The following is a 22,805-nucleotide window of genomic DNA, read 5'->3' as shown; positions in this document are numbered from 1 at the left end:
ATACAATGTTATGTTACCTTACTTCTCCCAGTCCTTGTCCCATCCTGCATATCTGTTGTACTGCTGGATATCTTTCAACCAATAGATGGACATAATTATATTACTATAATAATTATTGTGCAAACCATTGGAAAGGATGGTTGGAAAGTGAGAGAAATATATATGACCTGGGCACTTATATACATACATGGATAGAACTTCTGCCAAGATTCAGTGCCAAAATAAAACCACTTGTTATTTCACAAAGATATCTGTGCATGCATAGAAGTGCTTGAAGTGGTCACACTGAGCATATGAGAATGCGTAATACCTTAACCCAGGGGTCTTCAAACTTGGCCCTTTTATGACTTGTGGACTTCAACTCCCAGAATTCCTCAGCCAGCGTCCATGGCTGAGGATTTCTGGGAGTTGAAGTCCACAAGTCATAAAAGGGCCAAGTTCTTATTCACGGATTTCCCAAAGTGTCTCTTGTCATTCTCTCTCTCTCTCTCTCTCTCTCTCTCTCTCTCTCTCTCTCTCTCTCTCTCTCTCTCTCCCTCTCTCCCTCTATCCCTCTATCCCTCTAACTATCTAATCATTTATCCAGCAACTGATCTGTAAACATGCACCCAAACACATTTTTTCCCCTTCTTCAAGGTCTAATTTCTCCTGGAGTGTCAGTTCCTGTTCAAGTTCCTGGCAGTGAACCTGATATGTCTCAGTACTGGCCAAGGTTACAGTAAACCGTGGGCTGATTTTGTAAATGGCTATATGGACATCAGTTGGAGGTTGATCTGTATTTCTATAAGAAGAATGGCTTTCCACATACTTCTGTACTACAACAGCATCCTATGATGTAACACATGAGGAAAGACTTTAACATGGACCTTTGTATACCGAAGGAATTATATCAGTTGGAACAAATCTTCATTTTGGTATCCAAACTTTTATTCATTTTGGTGTATTATTTGTAAATGGGCATTTATATGTTATAATGAAAGAACAATGTAGACTGAATGGATGTTTGCTTTTGTGTTGGTCATGATTTTTTTTTAAAAGGAAGCCATGATCAACAACCTTTGCCATGAATTAAGAGTTTTATCAAACTATATTGAATACTTCTACCAATTTGTTCATAGGTTCCAGACTATGCTCCAAGTCTATATTATTTCACTACATATAATTCAACCGGGAACAATTCAGAGTATATTTCTGTAAGGAAAATATCTGTTGAAATTTCCAAAGGTTATAAACAGATGATGCTTATTTGCAAACATAGGGTTAACTTCAAAGAAGAAAAGTTTGATAGGAAAAGGGTAGATTGTGTCTCTGATATAATCCAATTTGTTTTATGTCAAAATGTAAGTATTTGTCTTCCCTAGAAATCTCCCAGAATGATTTCTATAATAAAGTTAATTTCATTTATATTCAACAAGAATATTCTATAGATGTTTTACACACATTTTCATGCATCAAACATTTCTTTTTTGGTCAGCAAAAGTTAATTGTTCTTAGCTATAGTTGTACTACTGTTCACAGTCCAATCATTTTGTGCATCTAGAATTCATTCCTAATCAATTAAAAGTGCTTGCAAGAGTTTTAAACTTAAGTGTTTTGAAGTTGTTCACAACGACATATCAAAATTAACCATTGTTGATTGTAAAAACCATGCCAAAGCCTTTGTATTTCCTTTATTATACTATTTTATTTTTAACCTAATAGTGTGGTGTGGCAAATTTTGTTCCTTGTTAGGGTTTAACTATTTTTTTTACACACACACACAAATAAGTATTTTGCCAGTAACATTTGCCTATTGAAAATGAGCATTCAAAAGTAATTTTTATAGATTTTACAACTTATTCTGGAATCTCAGTTGAAAAGTTAACAGTTTGCTGGAATATCACGTATGACAGCTATAATAACAATAACAACAATAATAATAATTTTCCAAATTGCAATGAAATATTATATAAAGAAATATTTAATAAGGAGAAAACAGATAACTTTTAAATAAGAGCTACATTTTAATTTAGGTTGGATACATTTGAATTTAGAGAAAAGACTAACATTTTCTACTTATTTCAGTTAAGCTGCAATGCTGAAAACACTTATTTTCAAATAAATCTAGTTTAAAGCTAATGGAATTAAATTGGAATATCTGGGTGGAAGACAGCAAATTTGTAGAGTTTTGGTTTTTTAAAAATTATTTAATGGCTATGTTTAATTCTAAGTAAAATTCTCTAAGGAAATGAATTCCTACATGTATTCACAAAGCACACTTTCTTAACATAATTTTGCCATGAATTTATAATGGCAAATATTTTAGTGCCCTTTGCATATGTATTACACAAGGGTGAAAAAGTGCATTATAAAGAAACAATTAGAGAAAAGTAATAAGCATAGGACAACAGTGTAGATCGTGACCAGTGAAAGTCAAAAGCTTTTAGTCTTTGGCAATTTGAATATAAACATTCCTACATCTATGAAGGAAGTTCATTGTGATCCAGCTGTTACTTATAACACTGCAAGAAAGAAGAAATCAGATGATGTGTAAAGAAATGATGCCCTGGAAGCCTGCAACTTAAGGAAACACCTCAAGCAATCCTTGTAAAAGATAAGGGAGATTCTCTCCTTCTCCTCCAAGTGTAACTTCTGAATCAAAAAGATTATTCTATTATTTAGAAAAAATGTAGTAACCCTAAAACAGATTTTAGTTTATTGGTTCTATGAAAGCATCCAAAGGACAAACGGCTTCCATGGTAGATGAAACAGGGTGTAACCCAGCTTTAGTTACAGCATGCACGTTCCACATGAACTGAAATGAGGATGGTGACTTTTAATATATTTTTTTAGAAACCTTAGTGAAAAACACAGCTTAGGAGCTGAGTTAAAAAAGGTATATTCAGATTAAAACTGAAAAGTTTTTTCTGTCAATTTATTTTAATGCCATTTATACCAAGAGGATATTTCATATACAGAATAATATTGATGGCTATGATTGATTAGACAGCTAATACTGAGCAAAACAATAATACATAGCAATTCAAAGAAATGCCAACAAGTTTGAAGAGAAATCTGTCTTAAGTTGTGTTTCTGTGTATTTATACACCTCAAAATTCCCTTCTGGAACTTAATTCTATGAGAATGAGTATAGATGCATTGCTAGTCTTCAAGAAAATCATACTAACTTTTTTAAGGTCCAAAAACGAACCTGAAGAAAATTTCCTTGTGTCTATGAATGAGAATGTGCATATTCTACCATTAACATCATTTTATGGTACATAGAAACAGAGCCTCTTGAATATTTTTTTCTAATCAAGAAGGTTTTTATTTCAAATTATCCAAAAGAAAGACGAAAATGAAGAGGAGGAGGAGGAGGAGGAGGAGGAGGAGGAGGAGGAGGAGGAGGAGGAGGAAGAAAAAAAATAATTATCTTCTTTTAGGTTGTATTAATATGGAGTCAAATCCTGTCCTAGGGCATATCACAAGATCACACAGTTTTATTCCAGATTAATTACTCTTACTGCCCTCTGCTTCTGTCTTTTGCATCACCTACAACAGAATTATACTGTAATAATCAGTATGCTATATTTGAACAGGCAATGAATATGTAAAAAAACAGTTTTTAACCAGCTTGATTATAGATTATCACAATGTGTTAAAGGGTAAAATGTGTTAAGTGATCTTAAGGATGTACTGTCAGAGTATTTTATAGTTAATTTTAGATAGCTCCTGCGGAACAGCTTCTTGACTGTGCTTAGAAATCTCCTCAATATTGTTTTTCATTGAAGGGATCATGAAAAATACCTAAAGAGCTTGTACTTCTTCTTGTGTTCTTCTGTCTTTTAGCTTCTTTATATCTTGCTGCTACACCTGAATCACTTATTGTTCCAGGGTGAATCAAATGCCACAAGAGTGTAATTGATCTTTGAGTGGTACTTGTTTCTTTTGCCAGAGGCATCATTCCAAAAGTGGTCCAAAACTGTCATGTGAAAGACTGGTTGTACATTTCCCATGTTGGTGAACAGCAGACTCTGTTCTGCTTTAGTTCCCATTCCTCATTGGGGTGAAGATGGGTGTCCTGTTTCATGTGCTCTGCTGGCCTGGTTCACATTAGAGCAGGGGTCTTCAAACTTGGCCCTTTTATGACTTGTGGACTTCAACTCCCAGAATTCCTCAGCCAGCAGTGTTGGCATGGTGGTGCCATGGTGGTGTAGTGGTTAGAATGCAGTACTGCAGGCTACTTCTGCTGACTGCTGGCTGCCTGCAGTTTGGCAGCTTGATTCTCATCGGCTCAAGGTTGACTCAGCCTTCCATTCTTCTGAAGTTGGTAAAATGAGGACCCAGATTGTTGGGGGCAATATGCTGACTCTGTAAACCACTTAGACTGGGCTGTAAAGCATTGTGAAGCGGTATATAAGTCTAAGTGCTATTGCTATTCTCAACCTTGGCAACTTTATGATGTGCAGGCTTCAACTGTCTGGGGAATTCTGGGAGTTGAAGTCTGCACATCATAAAGCTATCAAGGTTGAGAAACACTGCATTAGAGAACCAGAGTTGTGCACAGCTTTGTGCTGGAAGAATCTTGTCTAGACAAGACAAGACAAAGATCTCTAACTGAGAGGGAATAGTAAAGATAAAGAATGTAACACAACAAATAGCATGAATTTTCATTCCAATTACTTTACTGTTTACTTTTTCAAGGCCATGCTATATTATAAAATGAAACAAGCACATCATGTGTACTGGGCAAGTTCCAGTAGTTTAAAATCCAGGTGGGAAGAAGTGCATTGCTTGATCTGGTAGAATTTACAAGAAACTTACCAAGTTTCATATTTTAATAAATGGTTGCTAAAAAGAATTTTGTATTAGGAGTATGATAGGCAAATACTCTTCAGAAGACTATTTTAAAATAAATATTTGCAAATTAACATTATAAAGCATTCCCCCCATTAGACCTTTTCTGTTGTAGTTCTAGAAAATAGCAATGTGCATTTCCAGTTTATGTGTTCTTAACCTAATTATGATTCTGATAAAAATAACTAATTCTAAATACATTATGCTTTAGGTACATTAGTAGTTTTTTTTTTTGTTTACCCCAAAAAATATTACGAATGATCAGTTCTTGACAATCTCAGCAAGCCTTAGTAGAATATTTATTATTTTTTATTAATTTTTACATGCATAGAATTGTGCATTCTTTACTAATTCCATTAATCTAATTCTTTCGAATGAATTGTAAACCAATTGATCCTTATTTGCTTGATTTTTCTCAAAATCAAATCATAATTGCAGTTCTGCCTTGCATAAGCTAGTTACAAGTCAATGACGCTTTACTTAATCTTATTCTTGGCAATTTCCTGTATATTTTTTTTCATAATTTTTTTTACAGTGTAATTGAAAGGAAATCCATCTAATGACCTTACTATTTCAATATATTCATGAGGCTGGATTCAGAAACTGTCTCTCTGAATGGAAGGACTCTTTCTTGCTCAACGGAACAGATATAATGATCATTTGCACTGGACTTCCCTTATGTCACAGTCTGCTATGACCGTGAGATTTGCTTCCTTGGATCGGAGAGCTCTGCAGAGCAATGGGGGAAGTGCCTGTAAGTGTAGCAGTGAAAAAGGGAGCTCATAAACAGTGTCTCTGCTTCCCCCCCCCCCGACCCCCTGCATTTCTTGCAGATGAGTCTGCTCGTGAAATGTTATGTTAGTAGACATGGAGTTGAAACCATCTCATTTAAATCAGTTAGGAATTGGGAAAGAATGCATCCTTAAAAAACAAAATTGTCAAAGGAGAAAATGTCAAAACAGGCAAATAGCAGTCGCAACATTATCATCCTGCCTTTTAGCAAATGCACGACATTGCTTACAAATACAAAAGGGCAGGGCTTTTATAATATGATTCCACGATGGCCATCTCGACTCTTTTGACCCTACCCATTGGCTCCACAGATGTAAAGTTACTAAAAATATATTTTTATACCATAAACATGGTGATTCTCTAATGTTATTTGAATACAGTAGGACGTTTGAAAATGTTGCTTGAAAATGTCACGTAAAAATCAAGGTTTCAATTATCCTGAAATTTTGAATTTCTCCCAAATAATCTGAAAATGAGAGCTCAGTACACCCAACCCATAAGCTATTTGATCATATAAATGTAGGATAGGATTTGTATACTTATTTCACTAGTATGATTAATTTTTTTTTGCAAAGAATAACATTATTTTAGGACATCCTGTACTAATTTCAGGTGAACAAACTCTCTTAAAATGAAATTTAAAGTTGAAGAACTACATTTTATTTTAATACCCTATCAAAAATGTTTAATGCAGAGTTATAAATGTTATCCAATTAATAAGATCAAGTCCAAATGCGGTTTTCTGGTATATGTTTTGCAGTATTTCCCAAGTAATCAGCATAGTAAAAAGCAAATAAATATACAGACAGTAGCTGGTTTTCAGATTCTACCACTACTGTTGTCCAGCAATGACTTTTGACACCTTCAGGGAATTAAATTAGCCACCAATAACATGGTGTGATTGGAAAAGGACAGATCAATTAAAATAGAACAGCATACATCATGTATGTCCATCATGGCTACCAAAGATGCCAGAGATTGATTTGCCCTTTTCCAAACACACTGTGTGATCTAATTTTCTCTGCGCAACACCTGCAGGGGTTTGTGTTAATTTGGGGATAAGCTCTTTTTACAGGGTGATGTTATGACAGACGCTTAACACTGTCTTCCTTTTGTTCTTGTTTGCTTTTGTGCGGCAGGCTAACAAGAGTGGGTCAGCTTTCACCTCAGAATGCCACACATTCTGTTCCATTTATTTGTTTTGATTGGGAAGGCAGAAGCATCTCTTCCTGTTATTTTCTTAAAGGAAAATATTGCTTTTCTGCAAGCATTGTGGAGACTGAAACAGAGACGCCTTAGCAGAACTGCAATCAGAATCTGTCTGGGGAAAAAAAGGCCTTTGGGGTGGGTGCATTTTCTAGAGAGTATATATGATGTTTTAAACAAAAGCTTACAGTTAGAAGGAATGCCTTAGATTTTGCTTCATTACTTTGCTAGATAAGGGCAACTGGAATTCAATATTGAACTGAGTGCCAAAGAAGCCATCTTGGAGGAAGAGATGTAGGGACTGTTTCTAGAGATTCCTGATGGACAAAACTGGGCAGGATAGCTAGCATTCTAGAACACAGGAGCAAAATTAGAAATAATCTTGATAGGCTAGTAAAGTTGGCCGAAAGTAACAGAATGAAATTTAGCAGAGACAAAAGCACAGTTCATACTTGGGGAAAAATAAGTTAAATGCAGAGGTGTAAAATGTGCTTATTTGGCTTGGGCAATAATACATGTGAACTGGATCTTGGAACAAATCTAAGGGTGAAAATGAGTAAAACGGGGACATAGCAACTGAAGGAGGCAAATGTACTTTTTGCATGAACAGACATGAGTAAATAGAAATATTAAACACAGCTAGTCCTCCAATTATGACTACTTGTTCAATGACTGTTCCAAATATTGATGGTGGTGAAACAAGGAGGACTTACGACTGGTCCTCAAAGTTGTGGCGGTTGCAGGATCTTCATGGTCACATGATTGCCATTAATGACCATTCTTGTCAGCTTCCCATAAGCAAAGTCAATGGGGAAGCTGGAAGAAGGTTGTAAGTTGTTCCTGCCTACCCATGTCCTGTAGGACTCACACCCACCCTCTCCCCTACCCTCCATAATACCAATCTGCCTGCTCTTTGTAGTGCCCATTGGTGACACCTGCCCACCTGTCTATCTGCCACCTGCTCACATGCCTATAGCTGTTGTCCATAAGCTTGCTTGTCTGGGAATTCCACTTCATCCTGTAACATAGTCACACCAGATCCTTATTTAACAAGCAGTGTAATTCTGGAGCTAGAACAGCATCCTGGGACTTCTGGGTTTGCTGCCACTAGGCAATATTGTCACATGATTTTGCACTTTAGGACTGCACTGCTTAGTTTTGGTCCCAATTGCCATCGTAACCTGAGGACTACATGTGATAGTTTTTCTCTAGCCTCCAGTGGTCAGATCCCACAAATTAAAGATTCATAAGTTTTAGGACAAGTTCAAAGAGTGCAGTGAGAATGGTTAATGAACTACAGTGAAGAGAGTTTAAGAAATTAACATGACTAATCTAAATAAAAGCCAACAAAGGGGAGATAGTACAGTTTTCTTCAAGAACTGGAAGTAGTGCCACAGGTCTGAAAACCATGGATTGTTGTTTTGTCACCCCAGAAGCTAGGGAGGACAGATTCTGTTTAAAGATCAGGGGAAGAGGAGCCCTAATTATTAGCTTTTCAACAGTGAAACCACTTACCAAGAGAAATTGTTGAACATCCACTTGTTGGATGTTTTCACACAGTGGCTGGACAGCCATTGTCAAGGATGCATTAAATTAGATTTTTTTTAACTCAGCAGGAAGTGGGACCAGTGGCTTAAATGTCTTTGCTTATTCTATGGTTCCTTGGAAATGTCTACTTTGACATCTTTTATTTATGCCATTCTGGAAGAACTGTTTTCTTGTAGCTCATCCTGGATCATAAATGAACAAAGAAGAATGTTGGGGAAAAAAGAAGAATGTTTTGAAATAATTGGGCAAGCTATTGATGGATTTACACGTTTTTAAAAAATCAGCATTGTTTTCCTGGGATTTTTTTTTTGAACCTATAGGTATTATAAATTATTACTATGTTTCTGCTTTCCTGAAATGGTAAAAGGTAATATTTGAATGTGAATTAAATCAGGACTTTCCCTTCATTTTCTTTAGGTAACAGAAATTCACTGTAAGACTGGGGTGGGCACAAGCAATCACCCTTTCTGTTGTGCTAAAAGCCACAATGTCTTGAATCTAGTAAGGTGGGATTCATAAACTGGATCACAGGGCAGCTGTTGCTAAATCTCAGATTCATGGGTAGTCACATCTGGATTTGAGCAAGGAGGAAAGGACAAACCTAGACAACGACAGGGGTGGAGGCTGTCTTATTATAAATTTGTCTGATTGCACACTGAGTACTCAGTGACCTTTCTGGCTTACAAAATCCAACAACAGTAAAAACATCCATAACAGTAACGCACTACAGGCCACACCCCTGATACATTCACCCCAGGCTCGGGAACAGAGCCAGATCTCAAAGCTCTTTCCAGAATCCCAGCAGAGAGGGAGGTGTCTGTATCTCTGGGGGAGTTGCTGTTTCAGAGCGTGGCTTACGATAGGCAGCACTTGTGTTCAGTCCCTCAAGATGACAGTGGTTAATAGAACAGCCGCAGGGCACCCACTGTGCTGGAACATACCAGGCAGGCAGAAACATTTGAAGATAGGTAGTTTGGCAGATAACCAGGCCTATGCCATGAACAACTTTATATGTGATGGCTAGCAACAGGAATTGTACCTGGAAGCCAACTGGTAAGCAATGCATCTAGCACAGCAGCTGCATACTGGCATAATGAAAAGTGTGTTACTGCCTGCACTGTGAACTTTGAACCAACTCTAGCTTCTTGATAATCTTCAAGGGTAGCCCCATTTGATGCACATTGTAATAGTCCAATCATGTGGTGATTAGGGCATGAGTGATCATCTGAAGGGCCTCCTGGTGAAGGAAAGAGTGCAACTAGCGCATAAGATGAGCCGGTGCAAAAAAAGCCCTCCTGGCCACAGCTGCAATCTGTTCTTTGAGCAGTAGCTGAAAATCCAGGAGGATCCTAAATTTGTATAACATGGGGAAATGCTTTCCCACCTAAGACCAATAATAAAAACATCCCCAACCACAGCTGGCTCAAGCAGTTACAGTAACTTAATTTTGTCAGGATTGAGCTGAAGTCTGTTCTGCTTCATCTAGAACAGCCACACAGCATGTGGTTGAGATATAATACAGTGTGCTGATAATACTGTAGTCCAAACCAATGAATATTCTGACTCAACAATTTTCATGTTGATGTTAAACAGAAAGGGGAGAGTGCCGAGCGTTAAGCACTCCTTAAATGAGGACCCTCCCCCTTCATTAATACTGAGTGGGCCCAACAACTGATTAAAGAGGCAAACTGCAGTAACACAGTGCCTCCTTCTCCCATCTTCCACAGCTCGTCCACAAGGATGGCTGTATCACCCTGTCCTGATTCTGGCAAAGATGGAGTATGCCCAATGCTGTTTCTGTACTATGCCCCAGTAAGAAATCCATTTGAAAGAAGCCAAATAATCCATTTACTCCAAGATTCTCTATAGCTCGTATCCATCAGCCTTTTGCATACTCTTTCCCCCAAAGGGAATATTGGAGACTGGACAATAGTTGTGTAGAATGATGACCTCCTGCAATTTATTTATTCATTTATTTAGTGCATGGCATCTAGAGTGGATGAGGAAGATGAAGCAAAGAGATGTTGCCTAGGAAAAACCAGACAAGAAAAAAAGAGTCCCCAAAGACTTAACAACAATCAGAGGAAGACATTTAGGAAGAACCGGCTCCAATTTATCAGAGGGTTAAAAATGGCAGCAGGAAGTTGGCATCTTCAGATTTGCAAGATCCTGTTAATGTTGCATTATAATAAAGTAGAATTATCTCATCTACTTATGTTGCCTGTCTGGGTTACCCGGGAGAGCTGACACCCCCTGAGATAGGCTGTAGCACTGCCTCCAGCAGATTATCATGGGATTATCATAGGATAATCACGAATAACAAAGGCAGCTGCATTTCTTTTTGAAAGAAAACAAATAAACAGCCATGTCACCAAAGACAGGGAGGGGGAATGGTGATGATTTCTTAAGACCCCCTTAGAAGAAACCAGATGCCATGATCGACAGATGAATGGAAGTGAGGCTTGAAGTTAGGTTCAATGGACAAATTGCCATTGCTGTAAAACCTGTCCAGCAGTACTACTATTTCAGCGAGTTGACCAGGGCTGGTGGCAGATATTCAATTTCCGTGCTGCAAACTGTAATGGCTCAGGTTTTCCTGATTTTGTTCCAAATGACTGCCAGCCCAAGCCATACAGGTGACCATACATGGGATTTAATTGTTACTTTTGAGTAGCTGATTAATGGTCTGAAAGTGGAGATATTTCTGTTAGTCCCTTGTTGTGGTTAGAACACATTTGATCATCCTGAAGGTTGTCAACACGGTTAATCTTTGCAGCTTTACAGAGATTAAACTGATTAGGGTGATGCCTTGAATTTGCTATAAGTTTCCAGAAATATATATATACATATATATACATAGTTCCAAAACATTTCAACAAAATGTGAAGTAGAAGATGGAAGATTATTTTTCCGGGTCTCTCTCTTACTTTAACAATACAATAAAAAATATATATAAATAACTTCTTGGACTTCATGTTGGTCATCTATTTAATCAAATATATATGTATATATGTGTGTGTGTGTGTGTATATATATACATATATATACATATATATATATATATATACATATATATATATACATATATATATATATACATATATATATATATACATATATATATATATACATATATATATATATACATATATATATATATATATATATATATATATATATATATATATATATATATATATATATATATATATATATATATATATATATATATATATATATATATATATATATATACACACACACACACACACATATATACATATATATTTGATTAAATAGATGACCAACATGAAGTCCAAGAAGTTATTTATATATATTTTTTATAAATTTGGTAGCTTTTAACATATCACATGACCCTTTATTGTTTTGGTTTTGCCTTCCTGCAGTCTTTTACAATGAAGTACCATGAAGAGATTTACTTCTAATTAAACATACATTTTTTATTGTATTGTTAAAGTAAGAGAGAGACCCGGAAAAATAATCTTCCATCTTCTACTTCACATTTTGTTGAAATGTTTTGGAACTGTGATGTATACAGTACATTTTGCACTATTTTGGGATTAATAAAACTGAAATTATATAACATTTATTTATTTTGCAACTTAATTTCTGATTAGCTCTAGCTAGCATGGCCATTTGTGTTAAAGTATCAGAAAACTATTGGATTGCATGTCCCAATCTAAATATATGATTGATTTTTAAAAAAATGTATTTAAAAAAATACATTTTTTAAAAAAATGTATCATGTACATGAATAATAACATTCATGTTTAGACAGTATCTTAAAAACTCTTGTTAAAGGAACAAGAGACTAAAGCATATGAAGAACAGTTGCAGGATTTGGGTTTGGCTAGTCTAGAGAAAAGAAGGACTCAGGGGGACATGATAACAGTATTTCCAGTATTTGAGAGGTTGCCACAAAGAGGAGGGGGTCAACTTATTTACCAAAGCATCTGTAGGCAGGACAAGAAACAATGGATGGAAACTAATCAAGGGGAGAAGCAACCTGCAATTAAGGAGAAACTTCCTAACCATGAGGACAATTAACCAGTGGAACAGCTTGCCTTCAGAGGTTGTGGGTGCTTCATCACTGGAGGTTTTTAAGAAGAGACTGGACAGTCACTTGTCTGAAATGCTACAAGGTCTCCTGCTTGAGCAGGGGGTTGGACTAGAAGACCTTCAATGTCCCTTCCAGCTCTATTCTGATTGATTGATTGATTGAACAATGACTTTTCTGTTACAAAAAAAGCACCTAGGACTTACTGACACACATCTCCTGAATTTATTATCTCAAAATTACTGTGTATGGCATTTAAAATAACATTGAATTTATATCCATTTCTATTTATTTCAGCTTTCAGGATGGCTTATGTTAAAAAAAAGCAAATTATAAAAATAAAACTGATGCAATTACAATAACCAACATTAAAATGAATTGTTAAAGCCATTAAAAATTAAAAGCTTGGGAAAAGAAAAGTGGTTTTGCCAACCACCTAAATACTGGGAGAATAGGAGTAAGGAGTATGCTCTACAGTCTGGGAGCTACATGGAAGAATGCCCTTTTCTCCATACTAAAAACCAAGCTTCAGATATCTAAGGGATCATCAGAAGAACTTCTGCTCTTTTTAGTACAACAATTAGACAAGTTCCTAGTAGGAGAAGGGGTCTTGCAGATAATCAGGTTTAACGGAGAATATTATAATCTTAAATTGTCTCTTTAGTGTAGAACTGTATTATTCATTTTTATTGAATACCACACTTGCAATGACTCCTCTAGGTTTACAATAAAGTAGTTAAAAGGTTATACGAGGATTGATTAGAATACGGTAGTTAAAAGGTATAAAAAGTCTAAACAAGAATTCAGCCAGCATGACCAAAGCAATGTCCATGCCTGAACCCTGATTGAAAGACATTCAGTTAACCAGCCTCATCTAATTTACTCCTGCAGCTAAAATCCTTTCAAATCACTGAATAGTTGGGGCCATATATTTATTTTCCAGTGCTGAAGAATATGTTTATTAACTATAAGTAGGACCAAGAGAATCAATACATTTCTATGAAATAGGAATATAATCCAAAAGACACAAATATCTGAAAACAGTATTTTTTGTCAAAGTTGATTTAATACATGTCATATTTATTACAACTGGAACAAATGTAATGCATTGTACAAACATGTTTAAATGAAGCATTTATCACATCTTCAAACATTAATCTTTCTGTCTGTCTATCTCTATCCTTCTATCTATCAAATTTTTACAGCCTGACAATTACAACAATTAACCAGTGGAACAACCTGCCTCCAGAAGCGGTGAATGCTCCAACAGTGGAAGTTTTTAAGAAGAGACTGGACAGCCATTTGTCTGAAATGGTATAGGGTTTCCTGCCTGAGTGGGGGGTTGGACTAGAAGACCTCCAAGGTCCCTTCCAACTATTATTATTATTATCAACAGTAAAGTGGAGGCAACTTACAATAAAAACTCTGTGGAGATTCTCAGTCATCGAGGTCAAGCTTGTCCCAAAGGTGCTTTTTCAGGAGACAGCTGGACTTTCTTGTTTTTCTTTAAAGACATTTCACTTCTCATCTAAGAAGCTTCTTCATCTCTGACTGGATGGTGGGGAATGGAAGGGTTTATATTCCAGCTGTCTGCAAGAAATATAAATCCTTCCATTCTCCACCATCTAATCAGAGCTGAAGAAGCTTCTTGGATGAGAAGCAAAACATCTTCAAAGAAAAACAAGGAAGTCCAGTTGCTTCCTGAAAAAGTACCTTTGAGATTACAATAAAAACCATCATAAAAATTGTAGTTAAAAACTCCACTTAAAAGAAACCAGAATTAATAAGAACATGGAGGGAATTAATGTCAAAACCTGTGCAGCCATTTCATCGAATTGTCACCTCCTTGAGATCTCCTGGCCTGTTGACAAAGCCATATTTTAAGGGACTTCCTTCCTAAAGGATATGAAGAATGGGGCCATTTTCATCACAGGGAGATGAGATGTTTAAAAGAATACGTTTAAAAGCCTAGATCAAGCCTTTTATATATAAACCCCATGGAGTGTCTAAATATTGTAGTATTTTTTTGTTGGTTAAGACACAGTATAATATAGTGGCAAATATCTGTAGCTCGGGTGTAGGATGAGGGTGAAGGTTCATTCTCTGAGCTTGCGGGTTGGTTTTCGAATGTTTCGTTACCCGGCTAGGTAACATCTCCAGAAGAGTTTAGGGGATGTCAGTGTCAGTATTCTTCTGTTTATAAGGGCTTTGTGTGGGCAGTAGGTCATGTGATGGGTCAGGTGTGGGTGTGCCAAGTGAGGGTCTTGTGCTGAGTCATATGTGGGTGTGTCAAGTAAGGGTCTTGTAATGGGTCTTGTGATGGGTCAGGTATGAGTCATCAGTAGGAGTCTTGTGATGGGTAGGTTAGTATATCTACTGAAGTTTTGCAACTGATGTAAACACCTCCTCCTGCTGTCCAGCAAAACAAAATCTTACATTTTCTTCCATTCAGTCATTATAGTTTGCATATTAAATTGATTCATTTAATATGAATCAATGAGCCTTGGTGGAGCAGTGGGCTAATGCCTCCTTAAGTAACACCAGCTGTGCCTGCAATTAGTGCAGGTTCGCATCCCACCAGGCTCAAGGTTGACTCAGCCTTCCATCCTTCCGAGGTAGGTAAAATGAGGACCCAGATTGTTGGGGGCAATTAAGCTGACTTTGTAATAATGCCGCTTGGGGGTGTGTGAAAGCCCTAATAAGCAGGCATATACATAGAATGAAGGCTACTGCTAAGCTTGTAAGCCGCCCTGAGTCTTCGGAGAAGGGCGGGATATAAATGGAATTAAAATAAAATAAATAAATAAACAGAATGTTATAAATAGTAATTCTAGGGTTTTTTATGCTATAGACTTTAATAATCACTTGTAGTAAATCAGATGTATCCAAAATGCCACAGATCTACATTGATAAATATCATTTTGTCATATCTTAAGATAACTTTTGCTTCAAGCCCAAAGATAACTTTGCAGTTGAAATATATACCAAAGCAAACTGCAAATTCATCCTTTCACTTTAAGCATATCAAAGGAAAAAAATACAAGTATTAATGCATATTTTCCCCAAACCTAAAAATCTAGAGAGACAAATGACTGGTTAAAGCAAGATTCAAGAATAGTCAGTTTGTAATCTACATTCAGTTAGGCAACCCAGACACTGTATGGAAAGGCAGGGAGGCAGTGTGGTGGAAAAATTAGAAATAATGGAGAACAAGATTGAAGGGAAGTAACCTTTTATTCAACAATCGTTGAGTTCCAGCTTTGCAAGGTGAGGAATAAACAACAAAAGACAAGACATTTTGTAAGAGTTTTGAATAGCAGAGTAGAATGTTCTAGGTACTGATTCACTCTCAGGCTCTTGGGATCATATACAGGAAAATGTTTTTTTTTAGAGTAACATTGCTGGATTTAGACACATATAACCCAGATACTTTGTTGCAACTTTCTCTACTTTTCAGTTAGATGGAGCGGAATTTCTGAGGCATCTAGTCAATTTCATTCTGCCTTTGTTCATGTTGACTACTACTTTCTTCCCAGTAAAGAAAAGATCAGTGAAGGCAGAAACAGATCCTTTGGGTCTGACAGATTTATGTAAGTGGGGAATTGAACTGATCCTTGCTTGCCTGCAAGGTCAGAAGGAAGAACAGTATCCTGAAAATAAATTCTAATTTCATTTCAACCATAGCAGGTAGAAGGTACCATTTGGTCCAAAGACTTTTTTAAATAGCTGAGTGCTGTTTGATGAGTCATTAAACATGCCCCAGGGGTTAATGTTTGCTAGATATAGAGATCCAAATAGACCTATTTATATTTTTATTGATATTTAGAGTAATTGCCTGTGAATTGTCATAAAAGATAAAGACCCTGAGATAGTTAATATATCGATTACAAATACAAAACATAAAAAAAATACAAAAAAGATGTTGAGACTTTGGAAAAAGTGCAAAGAACAACTAAGATGATTAAAGACCTGGAGATTTAAACATATGAGGAACGGTTGCAGGATTTGGGTTTGGCTAGACTAGAGAAAAGAAGGACTTAGGGTCACATGATAACAGTATTCCAGTATTTGAGGGGCTGCCACAAAGAGGAGGGGGGTCAACTTATTTTCCAAAGCACGAGAAGGCAGGACAAGAAACAATGAACTGAAACTAATCAAAGAGAGAAGCAGCCTGGAATTAAGAGGTAACTTCCTAACAGTGAGAACAATTAATCAGTAGAACAGCTTGCCTTCAGAAGTTGTGGGTGCTTCATCACTGGAGGTTTTTAAGAAGAGACTGGTCAGTCACTTGTCTGAAATGATATCAGGTCTTCTGCTTGAGCAGGGGGTTGAACTAGAAGACCTCCAAGGTCCCTTCCAGCTCAATTCTGATTGATTGATTGATTAAAAAAGCTTGAAGCTTGAAGATAATTTTACTCATTGGCAATTCTAACTTGGGCTATATCGGATGGTTGTTTATTGGAGTAGTTCAGAATCTTGCTATTTTTCAAAAAAATAATAATAATCCAATATATCAGAACTGGAAAGGAGACATGAAGTATGGACATAAATATTATCATCAGCATATAACACTAGCTAGTTATCCTATAAACATTAAATATTGTCATCTTGTTAATACAACATGCTACTGATTTCCAACACCTATTTAAAATAAAAGGAGGAAATGGGCATCCTTGTCTAGTGCCTTTATCAATAAAAATGGATTAAAATGAAGAAGGTACATTTGAATACAGATCTTCAGAAAATCTTAAATTAGCTAGAATACTGAACATACGTTGCTGAAAATTTTTGCCAAAGGCTTTTCCAGCTTTCAGTGATATAATCACAGCTTGATATTCTCTATCGTTATTCATATCAATCTGATTTACTGTAAATAATATATTGTCTGATCCATGTCAATCCTTAAAAAACCTAACCTAATCATTCTTGATCACTAAAGATAAATGCCTTTTGCTAGAACTCTTATTTGCTACAACAGCTGTTATATCTTGATATCTGCATTGGTCAGGGTGATAAGCCTAAATTGAACATATATGACGTTTGCCTGGCAAGGTTCACTAAAAAATAGTAACAAAATGTCTTCTTCCAAAATATTATTATATAAAAAGTAATATGACTAATGCTGGGAAAGGTGGAAGAAAAGAAAAGAGAATGACCAGCAAGATGGATGGCCTCAGTCAAAGTGGCAATGAGCAGTTGCTGAAGTTCCAGATTAGGGATAGAAAGTCTATGCGGCCTCCAGGATACACGAACAACTTGATGGCACATATTCAATCAATGTAAGTTTAAAAACAGCTGTGTCAGAAAATACTTTGTATCATTCATCAGGAAATCCATTATGTCCAGGTACTTTATCATTGCTCAAAATTAAGACCACAGTTTTAATATCATTAATAATCAAAGGGGCTATTCTTGTAAAAATTCAATTGTGAGAGATTATTTTAACAACAAAAAGTCTACTTTCATGAAATACAGACTGACTATACAGCTTTGAGTACAATTTAAGACAGTGGAGTCTTATATTTTCAGAGGAATTAATTTTTCATATCTTTAAAAGGTATAATAAAGCTTTCATTGTTTTTCTTTGAAATTACTTGGCAGATCTGCCATCATTTCCCCAATTTTGGTGTACATATATTAAAGCAAATTCAGATCTCTCTGATATTATTTAGGTTAAGCTTATATCTCTCTACACTGATATGAGTGCTAATTAAAGAATTTCCATTTTATTTTTTTATATAGGTTTCAAGATAAGATGCATATGTAAAATTATAGACATGAGTATAGGACTTATGTGCGTCCCATTTAAAAATTAAAGAACTAGCTGTACTTGCATTTAATTCAAAATACTGCAACGTGTCAGAATTATGATCAGAAAAATAAACTGGTAATGACAAGATATGATGGATAGATTTGACATCCTAGCAATAGCTGACATTGTTTCAATTATTCTAATTCAGAATAAAATTGCATACACTATGTGTTTATAGTACAGTATTTTTTAAAAAATGATTGACATTCATATTAAGCAATTGTTGAAGTGTGCCATTTTACTTACAGCATTATAAAGTCGATTGCTTAACCAACACTTTAATTTCATTCCAATCAAAATACATTAACATTATTATAGTCAGTGTTTTAAGTTTTTTTTGAAGAGACACATTGCTTTTATATCTATAAAATTACAATCTGAAGTATGATCTGAACTATCCAAAGTGAACACGGTGGAAATTATAGAGAAATGATTTAAAATAAGATCCTAATAGTCTTAACACCAGATACCATCTAAAATGAATCTGCCGGGTCCCTGCTTCCTGATGTTCACCAGATAATCCCTTTGGTACATTACTTCTATATAAATATGCAGGTTTTATTGTCAATAAATACATTTTTTCATATTTATATAGTTTGTACTTTCATTTCATGCATGGGAAATATGAATATGTTTAAGGTGCATTTGTGTGTGCGTGAGCCCGTGTGCATATTTATATATATATAATTACCCATCTTATGTTTCATAACCCTGGGCAGCTTACAAACAATATGCATATGTGTACAACACATAAACCCACCAGTCACACTCACAAGTATGAAAGTTTCCATTTTATTTTTTATTGCACCATATACATTCTCTGATCTCTGTTTTTCCAAGCTCCATTTCACTCTCTTTGATTTTTAATTTTAATGTAGCTGTCAGACTGAATTTTACTCTGTTGACATAATTTCATTAGTATGGCATCAGTTATTTAGGATTATTATTACAATTTTGAATTTCATTAAAAAAAGTCTAGGTGTTTTGTAAATTTCATTCATACATTTTAATATATTTATGAGCCTATCTGATAATCTCATTATTTAATGTGAATGTTCACAATAAAACAACTTCACTAAGTTATAGGTAATAACACTGGTGCAGAACAACTTGTACACAATTATATAAAAGAATTTGTCATATTTTATTGAATAATATTTTTTGAGATACCCCTTTTGATATCAAAATAACTTACCCGAAATAATTTTTTATTTTATTTAATGTAATATTGATTTACAAAAACAGTAGTTCCGGTAAACATTTAAAATTCTTTTGCTATCTTGAATTTTACCTATAACAGAAGTCAAGTTTTTGACAATAGAAATTAATTTTTCCAAAGGGCAGTTTAGTTTTAAAATGTTCTCACCATAAAGAATGCATTTGTTTACTGTCAAAACACCACACCTGTGAACATAAAAATAACAGAATGGAAAGATACGAAGCTTGCAAGTTACTTTTTTTTTTCCCTTGAAGGACTGCTGGGTCACAACGATGAAGAAAAATATTTACGAAAGTCATTAACAGTCATAATTAGAGTGTCATATAAATTGGAGTGAAGCTGCTAAGTTGAAATCACTAGAAGTCCAGGTGCTTCTTGCCCATGGCCATCGCACTACATTCTGTGCTCAGCAATTTGGCAGAGACTGCCAGATCCTGTTTGCTTGTGCGGCTCACTGTGGCTGACAAGTCTGGAGGCAAATGCAATCGCTGTGGCAGGAGATTTTCAGTGGGGGAGGGGAGGGGAGAGAGGAAGGAAGAGAGGGGGGGAGAGGGAAGAGGACAGAGGGGACAAAAAGAGTGAGAACTATAATGAATTATTTAAATATTACTCATTTCAAATATAGCTCTGCTTCTCCCAGCCAATGACCGAAACATTTGAATGGTTTCCCAACTCTTAACTGTTTCTCAAATCATTAAGCATATGTCATATATTTCTCTACAAAATTCTGCTATTTTCCACTCAGCTTTATTTTCTCTCTCTCAAGTTCTTTCAAAGTTCACAGTCAAGCCTGAGATCCAAATTGGTTAAAAAAAAAAGTACAGGATGCTGTTGAGTTGAGCAAAACTTCATATGAAACTAATTCCATAAGGCCAAGATAAGTCCTTTACAATACAATTCAAAAGATGTACAGTATATTTAGACATTAATCCTACTGTGTGCCTGGGGATTATTCTCTAACATGGGAATTATCCTCTAGTGATTTCAATGTATTCCCAGACCCTCATATGTAATGCCCAATGAAGTCAATATGGCCTAATTTTGATACATATGTACAGGATTAAATCACAGGTTTCATTTTGTTCCCAAAACAAAAAAACAAATTGTTCCATTTTCAGTTTGCACTGATAATGAATGTTCAGTTTTTATTCAGAAGAATAAAACTCAATACAATTTGACCGAATGAAGATAACTTCCCTCCAGTTACCAAACCAGTATTCTAACCTAAGTGCATTGTCTCTACTTTTATTTTATTACTGATAACATGATTTACTTCCCACCAGAAGTAGGCATGAAGCAATACGAAGAATACTCTCACTTTTGTGATACTGTATACAAGTTAGAATTCAAAGGAACAAAATGCTTGCTATTTCTTGGTACTTGGGTTTGTGTTTATTAACAACAATTCGTCCATACGATATGATAAGGAGTCAGAGACTTTCAAAAGGAACATTTAATTTAAAATGGAAATAAGTAATTGAAAGAAAATAAAAACATAAATAAATTATTCCCACTGGACAAAGGTTCTTTGGAACTTCATTATGTAAGATTCAATAGGAAGAATGACTATGCTTATGGTGTTTCAATATCGACAGAAACATATTAAGTCTAATCTTCAGTTTTACAAGTCAGAATCAGTTAGGCTTTAATGTGTATGGTTATAACAATAAACAATTTTAATAATAATTCTAGAAGATCAGTATAAGATGATCTCAGAAAGAGAGGCTAGAACTTAAGAAGCAATATATGAATTGCTGCATGGATTTGGTGAGAGCGTGGATGTTGGTAAGAACAGAAAAATGCTGGAATATATAGCGAATGGTGTTGCTACATACCAGATTTAAATTAGACCTCATTTTCTCTTATTTTCTCCTTTTTTCTTATTTTCTACCTTTAATTTATTCCCCCTCCACTTTTTACTCTTTTTTCTTTTCTTCACACAATATTGCTTATTCCAATGTGAATTGCATGATGGTGCATACATGTATGCATTCAATATGTATTGTGACATATTTCACAAAGTTAAAAAAATTAGAACCAGAAATCATTTGCATACATAATTTATAGCAGCACATACTAAATTAACCCTGGGATGAGCATTTTCTCTCATTATTACCTTTATCCTTCTCAACAACAGGTATTGCATATTCTGGACTGTTATAAAAATATTTATTGATGGAATTCCCATTCGTGTGGAGAGGTCAAATGAAATTTCCAGGTGAAGCAACCCAGTTGGGATTGTTGTAATTGACCAACAGGAACAGTATGAACAAATATATGTTGAGTCATGCATCGCATCCACAGTTAGATCAAGTAGTGTGGAGAACTTGTAATCTGGATAAAATCACTTCAGAAGAGAAACCAGAAACCTTCATTGCTCTGAAAACTGCCAACAGTTCAAGATGTTTATATACAACAGTCATTTGAAGTATGTCCTTAGATAATGTATTTTCCAACGGCCTCTGATTCACGGTGATTATTGGCACAAGTGGTGAAAAGGGGCAATCCCACAGCAGGCTTGGAAGAAACCTTCTCCTGTTGAATGACTGAATAAAAAATGGGAGGTAGAAGTGAAGACAGTTTGAATTCAGATGAGACTGCAAGATAGACAGGAACCAATGTTGCAAGACTCTCATGTGCAGCCTTGTGAAAGAGTCTATTGTGGTTTACAATCCGCAATACTTGGTTCACACATTGCAGTAAACATAGTGTAGTTTGCTTAGTTTTGACTTAGCTTGATGTGTGAACTCAGCCATAGTCTTTGTTCACCAAAAATAAAAAAAAGGAAAAGGGGGGATGTTAAAAGGCCCTTGACTGTGACTTGGAATGAGTAACTAGGTGCATAATAATAGGAAGGCTCTGTCACAGCATGTATTGATCACACTAGAGAGAAAAGCATTCACTTGGTTACATTTTTTTAGTTGTTTTATATTAGAAAGGGAGGAAAGCACACCAGAATACAATCTGTTCTTAATATTGTGAGCATAAATAAGAATTGCTTAGAGGTTAAGCAAAGGCTTTGACAAATACAAGAAAGAAAATAAAACATCTAATAACCTTTGAATAAGTTGCTGCTGATCTAAAACCTTCACAATGCTAAAAAAAGAGTATTGCTTTAAAATAATTATCTCAATATAAATGTATATATACTTTTGACTAATATTATTTTTATTATATATTTTGTTAGATTCTACAACCAAACATTATTTACTTAATCACAATAAGTTGGTTCAAAATAAGCAATATGTTTACACTACACTGTTACACTATAATATGATCAATTTAAAAGTAAATCTAAAGTGTAAAACTATGTA

At 35.4% G+C, this 22,805-nt stretch overlaps 2 protein-coding genes across 10 annotated transcripts in view; one reads left to right on the top strand and one right to left on the bottom strand.

Annotated features, from left to right (window-relative positions):
• PAX6 (paired box 6) overlaps positions 1-1,659 on the top strand; it is a gene marked incomplete at its 5' end in the record, with an annotated part of 42,337 nt that extends 40,678 nt beyond the window's left edge. For all 7 annotated transcript variants that reach the window (XM_081313111.1, XM_081313109.1, XM_081313108.1 and 4 more), the window contains one exon: positions 637-1,659. In XM_081313111.1, coding sequence (XP_081169237.1) covers positions 637-722 — 86 coding nt within the window. In that variant the 3' untranslated portion in view covers positions 723-1,659. The remainder of the gene's footprint in view (positions 1-636) is intronic.
• Positions 1,660-18,449: 16,790 nt separating this feature from the next.
• Positions 18,450-22,805, bottom strand: part of ELP4 (elongator acetyltransferase complex subunit 4) — a 150,229-nt gene continuing 145,873 nt past the window's right edge. For 2 of the 3 annotated variants that reach the window (XM_081312964.1, XM_081312962.1), the window contains one exon: positions 18,450-19,979. In XM_081312964.1, coding sequence (XP_081169090.1) covers positions 19,885-19,979 — 95 coding nt within the window. In that variant the 3' untranslated portion in view covers positions 18,450-19,884. Of the gene's footprint in view, positions 19,980-21,607; positions 22,038-22,805 lie in introns of all 3 variants that reach the window. The other variant, XM_081312961.1, reaches the window with a different exon arrangement.

This window comes from Vipera berus (genome assembly GCF_964194415.1).
Source record: "Vipera berus genome assembly, chromosome: 1".
In the NCBI taxonomy this organism is placed as follows: Eukaryota; Metazoa; Chordata; class Lepidosauria; order Squamata; family Viperidae; genus Vipera; species Vipera berus.
Note: the sequence above shows the minus strand (reverse complement) of the source record. Positions and strands in the feature narration are given on the sequence as shown.